Source organism: Glandiceps talaboti, chromosome 19, assembly GCF_964340395.1.
Source record: "Glandiceps talaboti chromosome 19, keGlaTala1.1, whole genome shotgun sequence".
NCBI classification, from domain to species: domain Eukaryota; kingdom Metazoa; phylum Hemichordata; class Enteropneusta; family Spengelidae; genus Glandiceps; species Glandiceps talaboti.
The window spans coordinates 19,908,975-19,918,471 of NC_135567.1; the positions used below are offsets into that span (position 1 = coordinate 19,908,975).

General features: G+C 37.8%; 1 protein-coding gene across 2 annotated transcripts; it reads right to left on the reverse strand.

Annotated features, from left to right (window-relative positions):
- Positions 1 to 2,508: 2,508 nt before the first annotated feature.
- LOC144450232 (uncharacterized) lies at positions 2,509 to 6,632 on the reverse strand. 2 transcript variants are annotated; one of them, XM_078140824.1, is made up of 3 exons: positions 6,385 to 6,632; positions 5,492 to 5,614; positions 2,509 to 4,913 (listed from the first exon to the last, which is right to left on the reverse strand). In XM_078140824.1, the coding sequence occupies exons 1-3, from the start codon at positions 6,551 to 6,553 to the stop codon at positions 2,869 to 2,871; spliced, it is 2,337 nt and encodes a 778-aa protein (XP_077996950.1). In that variant the 5' UTR covers positions 6,554 to 6,632; the 3' UTR covers positions 2,509 to 2,868. The 2 variants fall into 2 exon arrangements, with proteins under 2 accessions (XP_077996950.1, XP_077996951.1); XM_078140825.1 differs by lacking the exon at positions 6,385 to 6,632 and having other exon boundaries at positions 2,509 to 4,945; positions 5,492 to 5,616.
- Between the last annotated feature and the right edge of the window lie 2,865 nt (positions 6,633 to 9,497).

The window sequence follows — 9,497 nt, forward strand, 5'->3', positions numbered from 1 at the left end:
AAATAAACACAAACACTACCGTTAGGTTGCATCAATTCAATATTTTGTTTGCCATGCTTGAATTTCACTAAACCTACCAGGCAGACCGGAAAACAACAAACACAGAAAAATAACACAATGCTAACATGTCATGTAAAATTCACTTTTCTGTTCATTCATTTTCTGTTTGTACCTAAATCTACCACATTAATTGGTGAAATCTAAATGACAAAGTCCAAAGTTTGATTTTCTTCAACAACTGTTTAGAAATATGTGCAGTTATTGTGAAGATATTTAAATGATCTTTCCATTTACAAAAGTATAAAATACGACCTTTTGCAGAAATCTTGAGCAAAACGAAATGATTGTTTTTCTAAATCTACCAACAAACCTACCCCACACATAGACGACAAACAAAAAATTTAATTGATGTTGCCTTACTGTGAAGAGTTTCTATTCTAATGTTAAAAATATTATTTTGTCAACAAAGACAATTTTTGGTCATTGCAGAGGTACAAATGTGACTATATTTCTTAATATTTGTTTATTTCAACAACAATTTTGTGAAAGTTGCAACAAATATGGAAACTTCTCTTATATACAACATCCTGTCTGTAACATATGCTGTGATGGGGCGCCCTCACACATCAGTCAAGGGTGAGGAATGACAACGCATCTCAGAGTCTAGTAACAGACTGAGATATGTTGTCGTTCCTCTCCCTTGACTGATGTGTGATGGCGCCATATCACAACATACATTACAGACAGGATGTAACCTTTAAAAGATTCAAGTGAGCTGTGAACTCTCTCTGCCATAGTATGACTTTCAAAAAGACCAGTCTATTCACACACACACACACACACACCTACACACACACACACAGAGACACACCACCCACAGACACACACACACAGACAGACACACTGTTAGATTTATCATATTTAAAGAAGTTTGCAAAAGTTATTTTATTGATGTTGTTTGTTGTTTTCTTGATTTTGTTATTACTTTTTAACAAATATTTCAAAAAAGACCAGTGTACTCATACACATCAGATTATCATATTCAAAGATTTGCACAAGTTATTTTATTGATCGTTGTTGTTTACTATTATTGTTGTTTACTATTGTTTTCTTAATTATTGTTAGTATTACCAAACAAGTATTTTGTCAAACAATGTAGTTATGAAAACCAAAGAAGTTATTTTAGAAAGAGCACAGTGAAGATTTTTCACAACTGTTATTTTCCATGAAGATATTCCAAGTTCATTGTTGATGACTGTAATCATCCTGTTTTTGCCATCATAATTTATTTTCTTAATATTCTTTCTTTAAATAAACAATTTTAAACCGTGCCAAAGGATATGTGTAATAAATTTATTTGTTGGCCATATAGACTGAAAGTTGGCCGTTGATGGTGCAAACACTTTTAAGTTACCAAAGGGTATGTGTAATAAATTTATTTGTGGGCCAAATAGACTGAAAAGTTGGCCGTTGAGGGCGCAATTTTAAACTGCCAAGGGTATGTGTAATACATTTATTTCAGGGCCATATACTAAAATGTTGACCGTTGAGGGCGCTCTTCTCATCCATTTCCACAACCACAGAAAAGAAACATATCTGTTCTGCAACAAAATTTTGCCTGCAATCATATCATGTCTTTTCAGTGTATTGAGTTACACATCCAGAACGCATACACACACACACACACACACACACACACACATATACTCGCACGCACACGCGCGCACACACACACTGGACATGGTGTGTATGATAAACATCAGACAAGAGAACTCTCACAGGTGTGAATGTTTATATTTTCCTCCAGATTGCCTTTTTTTATATCAGTAACATATTTACATATACTAGACAACTATTCTTTTACTTTGATTTCCACCACACTATTCTAGTGTGTCTACAGTCTTAAGGAGAGGGATGATATGAACACTGATGATATACTTTTACCGTCCAGGACCATAGAACATTATTGGGGGGGGGGGGGGGGTGTTCTCTTCTTTTCATTTTGCCAGTTATTCAGTTTGTATTTGTAGAATGAATGATTCATTCTTGTGCCACAGAACAAAATTATTTTGGGGGAGGGGATTCTTCTGTTCTTTTCAGGTACTCGGTTTGTATTTGTTGATACTGTTAAAGTGGCCATATGGATGAGGAGTTGGTATTTATTTTTGCATTTTTTATTCACTTGCATAATTAATGACTCGGTAATTAGGCAATATCTTAAGTATATAAATTTCAGACATCACATAGTTTGTTAGAATTAATTTGCCAATTAAGTGGTATAGTATCTCATGTATGATAGCCACAGCTAAGAATTTTGCATTGCAACAATTATTGTGTGTAGGAATGGAAATCTAAAGACTTTACCCTTATGGATAGCTTACCTGTAGATGTATAGGACTAACACAACAACACTATTTCAACTATCCTAACTTGAATGAATTAATGAAACTTGAATGAATGAATGAATGAAAGAAATTTATTTCACCAGATAACAAAAATAAGCTACACTTTCAAAGAAACATATGATACAAATATACAAAATGAATACAAAAGAAATACATAATTGTTATCTGATGTTGACTATGGAAATAGTTCAGCGGAATTAGTCTTGTCCATGGCCTGTACAATTGTTATCTGATGTGGACCATGGAAATAGTTCAGTGGAACTAGTCTTGTCCATGGCCTGTACAATTGTTATCTGATGTGAACCATGGAAATAGTTCAGTGGAACTAGTCTTGTCCATGGCCTGTACAATTGTTATCTGATGTGAACCATGGAAATAGTTCAGTGGAACTAGTCTTGTCCATGGCCTGTACAATTGTTATCTGATGTGGACCATGGAAATAGTTCAGTGGAAGGCATTCAGTTTAAAGTTGGTCCTTTTTGTGTACCTTTTTATGTGATATTAGATTACTTGACTGTTTAAAAAGTTTGCCGCAAATATCACATTGATATGGTGTTTCTCCTGTATGAACCCTCATATGTGTTCTCAGATAACTTTTAGCAGTGAATTTCTTACTACAAACTTCACAACAATAATTCTTCTCCCCTGTGTGTGTCACCATGTGTTTGTCTAAAGTTCTTTTACATGAGAACGCCTTCCCGCATACATCACACAGATGTGGTTTCTCCCCTGTGTGTGTCGTCATGTGATCGGCTAAACTTGACCGCTGCTGAAATCCTTTCTCGCAATACACACAAGGGAAAGGAGAGTCCCCGATATGATTCCATTCATGGCGGTTGAAAGTTCGTTTGTCACGGAAGACTTCACTGCAATACCTACACTGAAACGGTTTTTCGCCCGTGTGGATTCGCAAATGAGAATCTAAGGACATTTTTTGTCGGAAACTCTTGTCACATTCGGTGCATTCAAATGGGCGTATATCTTCATGTATTTGTAGATGTTTTTGCAGCTGGTATTTTCTTGCAAACGTCTTGTTACATTGATCACATTCAAATAATTCATGTGACTTACGATGCGTTAAACAATCACTCTCGTCCTCAAAACGCTTTTTACATACAGCGCATTCAAATGACTGTCTATCGTGTATTCGTCGATGGTGTTGTAACTGTGATTCACAGTCAAATATCTTGTTACATTGATTACATTCGGAAGATTTGTCAGATTTTTGATGATTTATAAGATCTTTTTTATCCCCAAAACTCTTCCCGCACCACAAACACAACACTTCCTTGTAATCTTCCGGCACTTGATTGGGACAAAGAAACATTACATGTTGCAAATTTTCCTGCATTTTTGAGTTTTTGATCTGTTTAACATAAACAATACCATTGGTGGCTGTGTTGTTTTTAGTTACATTACTTTTATTCGTCATGGTAACATCACTGGATGAGTACGCAGCCGATGTATTATCATAACTCCCATTCTCTGACTTCATATTTCCTACGACAACAAAATGATTCTGCACTGAATCATCATCATGACCATCGTCCTCAGCACCGGAATCTATCTCTTCTTTTACAACAATATTTCCATCCGATGATGTCCATTCACCTGCAGAAGTTATTTGCTGAAGTACACTTTCATTTGCTGTTGCTATGATATCTTTATGGTTTCCATGGGAACTAGAATCTGTAACTATGTGATTGAGTTTAACTCTTTTATTTGGCAGATGTACTTTTGTTTTCCCAACTCCGTCGTCTTGTGATTCACACCTTCTTGTAACCTTCAACAGAATTTTGTTACATCCAAGGCCAATCTGTTGTGGTAGTCCTTGCACTGAACCACCAATCTGTTGTGGTAGTCTTTTCATCACACTCTCTATCTTTAAGGAGTTTTGTAGAGTCCTATCTTTCAGTTCTGGTTGTCCTTGCACAGTACGTACTGCCTTATGTGGTAGTCTTTGCTCAGTATTTAACACACCTGGTTGTCCATGCATGTGATTGGCTGTATTCTGTAGTTGTCCTGTGACAGATGTATTTACATTTTCTGGTGATCCATTCAAGGATGTATCTAACTTTTCTGGTGGTCCTGTCACAGATTTATCCACTTTTTCTGGTGGTCCAGACGTAGACAGATCTCTGTTTTCTGGTGGTTTTTGTGTCGTTCTTTTAATGTTTTGATATATTTGTTGCACAATACTGCTTCTCTGTTGGTGTTGTCCTATCGCAACACCAGCTATGTGTGGTGGTTGTGTAGTGATTTGATGTGGTGGTCCTTGTACACCATCACCTATGTGTAGTGGTTTAGTTGTAATTTGATGTGGTGGTCCTTGTACACTACCATCTATGTGTGGTGGTTTTGTTACAGTTTGATGTGTTGGTCCTAATTCAGTACATTTCAATACTTGCAGTGAATCATTCAATGGCTCTCCATCTAGTGATGTCATATTAACTTTTTGTCTCTTCACAACTCCATTCAGACACAAAAAGTTAACCAGGACACTTTTATCTGTGAAAAGAAGTTAACCAGGATACTTTTATCTGTGAAAAGAAAGCCATAATTTTTCACTATGATTTCATTTCCAAACATTATTTCGAAGTTCCTACCCAACTTTGTCAAATTAAAAATGACATTTTCTAATCTATAACAAAAAAATATGGAGATAAGAATAGAGTTAGCTGAGTCAATATGTCATACAGTTGACCATTGATAGTCTTTGCCTCAGAACTCAGTTTTCACAGGGGGAACTACAGATTCCAAAACCAACAGATACCGTCTAAACTCATAAGGGAGGTGAGGAAGTATAAAGGACCATTGTGCTGCTATAGAGCCATGCCAGGGGTAATAATTGTAAAACACTTTGAGCACACAGTGGGAAAGTACTATAAAAACCAACATTATTATTATTGTTATAAGGGCCGTTGTGCCACTATAGGTCCATGCCGGGGGTAATAATTATAAAACACTTTGAGCACAAAGTGGGAAAGCACTATATAAAAACCAACATTATTATTTAAACTAGCTAGACAATAAAGGACACATACTAACATCATATAAAAGTATTGTTTACTGTAAACAATATTTACCTTTATCTGTCGGATCATCGTCTTTAAAACGTTGTAATAAAAGTTGACTACATATCTCAAATAATTTGATCAGTCTGTCTGTATTGTTGGTTCTCTTAGCTTCATCCCATACTTTACAACAATCTGTAAAAGACAAAAAAAATAGTTATCGTGACAAGGGTGATGGTGGGTGGAGGAGAGGAAAGATTCTTTGTTCATATTGCTGGTCTCAGCATTGTGTGGCAATTGTTTCAAGAGGTGTGAAACTCCTCACTTGACGATTTACTTCCCATGATGCATTGTCGATTACAGCACCATCCCTCCTCTCGTCCCCCAGGAAAGGCTAACTGACATTGCTTCCATCCATCCATCTGTCTGTCTCTGTGTGTGTGTGTGTGTGTGTCTGTGTGTGTGTGTGTGTACGTCATCATACTTCATGTCTCTGACATTTAAAAAAAATCCACTCTCATTCAAACCTTGTCAAATGTGGGATCATAGACACTGGTGACCCGAGATATGTATCAGAATATGATAAAATATGGACAATATGTTGATACATGTACATGGCCAATTATATGTGAAGGGGGTAAAAATAACATTGTTCCTAGAATGGCATAAATCCACACACTGTGTAAACCTCACATAAGCATTGTGTGGACTTACGCAATCCTAGAAATCCGTGTTATTTTACCCCTTCGCATATTATCTGGCAAATACATCATTAATATTCTGATACATATCTCGGGACACAAGTCACAGCAAGTGTCTATGGGTTGGACAGCCATTGACATCAGATTTCAAAATACCAAATATGTACTAGGGGTTTTATTCCGGGGGGGGGGGGGGGGGGGCTAGGAGGGGTCACATTAGTAAGTCACGAAAGACAGTAGTGACCGTCTAGTTATAGTTCTTACCTCGAGTGTCAAATGTAGTTACGGTGTGTGTACATTCACTCTCCGGAAGTTCCCTCTTGCATGCCGAGAGATTGTTTACAAACTTTGATCGAGGTCTGTGGTCTCCAATCGAAAAAATCAAGTTTATATCCGACCATACGTGTAATGTAACGTCTTCTAGTTCATCCATGTTTCTTATTGGTTTTTAGAAATCATTAAAACGTGAGAAAACCGTAAAAATATCAATAGCTGAACCGACACTTTTGATAGCGTACATCATACATGATGCGAAAATCGTAAGACTGAGAGGGCGCTGTTCAAGATCTGCGAGAAATCTAGATTTGCACTGTCGATATCCGGTACCAGGGAGGTATACTTATTGTACTGGTTTTCAAAAGTTCTCACCGAACTGGTTAGTAAAAGTTCTCACCACACTGGTTAGTAAAAGTTCTCACTATATCGATTATCAAAAGTTCTCACCATACTGGTTATATATTATCAAAAGATCTCTCCATTCTGGTTATCAAAAGTTCTCACTGTACTGGTTATCAAAAGATCTCTCCATTCTGGTTATCAAAAAGTTCTCATTGTACTGGTTATCAAAAGTTCTCTCCATTCTGGTTATCAAAAGTTCTGACTGTACTGGTTACACATTATCAAAAGTTCTCACCATACTGGATATTATAAAGTTTTCACTGTACTGGTTACACATTATCAAAAGTTCTCACCATACTGGATATTATAAAGTTTTCACTGTACTGGTTACACATTATCAAAAGTTCTCACCATACTGGATATTATAAAGTTTTCACTGTACTGGTTACACATTATCAAAAGTTCTCTCCATTCTGGTTATCAAAAAGTTCTCATTGTACTGGTTATCCAAAGTTCTCACCGTACTGGTTATCAAAAGTTCTCACCGTACTGGTTATCAAAAGTTCTCACCGTACTGGTTATCAAAAGTTCTCACCGTACTGGTTATCAAAAGTTCTCACCGTACTGGTTATCAAAAGTTCTCACCGTACTGGTTATCAAAAGTTCTCACCGTACTGGTTATCAAAAGTTCTCACCGTACTGGTTATCAAAAGTTCTCACCGTACTGGTTATCAAAAGTTCTCACCGTACTGGTTATCAAAAGTTCTCACCGTACTGGTTATCAAAAGTTCTCACCATACTGGTTTGCAAAATTTGTGACCAAACTAGTTTGCAAACATTCTGTGACTCCAATAGCTCTCATACTTTCAGCTTGTTATATCAAGTGGGTGTTGCTTTTAAAATATTCCTATAAGCTGATTGGCTAAATTGGGGAACAATTACATACATTAGACTAATTATTCAAATGAAGTCATTATGTAAATGAACACATGTAACTGCAATGAACACAGTATGCAACACATGAAGTGTAATAATTTACATACATTAGATTAATTATTCAAATGAAGTCATGATGTAAATGAACACGTATTATAAACTGTAGACAGTCTACACATATACTACACAACCTTACAGGTCATCAGAGTCACAGATCAGCACTGTAGACAATCTACACATATACTACACACACTTACAGGCATCAGAGTCACAGCTCAGCAACGTAGACAGTCTACACATATACTATATACACTTACAGGCCATCAGAGTCACAGCCCAGGACAGTAGACAGTCTACACATATACTACATACACTTACAGGTCACCAGAGTCACAGCCCAGGACAGTAGACAGTCTACACATATACTATACACACTTACAGGCCATCAGAGTCACAGCCCAGGACAGTAGACAGTCTACACATATATTACACACACTTACAGGACATCAGAGTCACAGCCCAGGACAGTAGACAGTCTACACATATACTACACACACTTACAGGCCATCAGAGTCACAGCCCAGGACAGTAGACAGTCTACACATATACTACCACACACTTACAGGCCATCAGAGTCACAGCCCAGGACAGTAGACAGTCTACACATATACTACATACACTTACAGGCCATCAGAGTCACAGCCCAGGACAGTAGACAGTCTACACATATACTACACACACTTACAGGCCATCAGAGTCACAGCCCAGGACAGTAGACAGTCTACACATATACTACCACACACTTACAGGCCATCAGAGTCACAGCCCAGGACAGTAGACAGTCTACACATATACTACACACACTTACAGGTCATCAGAGTCACAGCTCAGGACAGTAGACAGTCTACACATATACTACACACACTTACAGGCCATCAGAGTCACAGCCCAGGACAGTAGACAGTCTACACATATACTACACACACTTACAGACCATCAGAATCACAGCCCAAGACAGTAGACAGTCTACACATATACTACATACACTTACAGACCATCAGAGTCACAGCCCAGGACAGTAGACAGTCTACACATATACTACACACACTTACAGGCCGTCAGAGTCACAGCCCAGGACAGTAGACAGTCTACACATATACTACACACACTTACAGGACATCAGAGTCACAGCCCAAGACAGTAGACAGTCTACACATATACTACATACACTTACAGGTCACCAGAGTCACAGCTCAGGACAGTAGACAGTCTACACATATACTACACACACTTACAGGTCATCAGAGTCACAGCTCAGGACTGTAGACAGTCTACACATATACTACACACACTTACAGGTCATCAGAGTCACAGCCCAGGACAGTAGACAGTCTACACATATACTACATACACTTACAGGCCGTCAGAGTCACAGCCCAGGACAGTAGACAGTCTACACATATACTACATACACTTACAGGTCATCAGAGTCACAGCTCAGGACTGTAGACAGTCTACACATATACTACATACACTTACAGACCATCAGAGTCACAGCTCAGGACTGTAGACAGTCTACACATATACTACACACACTTACAGGTCATCAGAGTCACAGCCCAGGACAGTAGACAGTCTACACATATACTACATACACTTACAGGTCATCAGAGTCACAGCCCAGGACTGTAGACAGTCTACACATATACTACATACACTTACAGACCATCAGAGTCACAGCCCAGGACAGTAGACAGTCTACACATATACTACATACACTTACAGACCAACACAGAAGATAGAATTAATATTATATGTAAATA

What these genes read in the sequence shown, in the direction of transcription:
- LOC144450232 (XM_078140824.1), bottom strand. Translation starts at nt 6,553, where the DNA reads ATGGATGAACTAGAAGACGTTACATTACACGTATGGTCGGATATAAAC. An exon ending in AACTACATTTGACACTCGAG is followed by an intron (nt 5,615 to 6,384) that starts GTAAGAACTATA and finishes TGTCTTTTACAG; the next exon opens with ATTGTTGTAAAGTATGGGAT. An exon ending in CGATGATCCGACAGATAAAG is followed by an intron (nt 4,914 to 5,491) that starts GTAAATATTGTT and finishes TTCTTTTCACAG; the next exon opens with ATAAAAGTGTCCTGGTTAAC.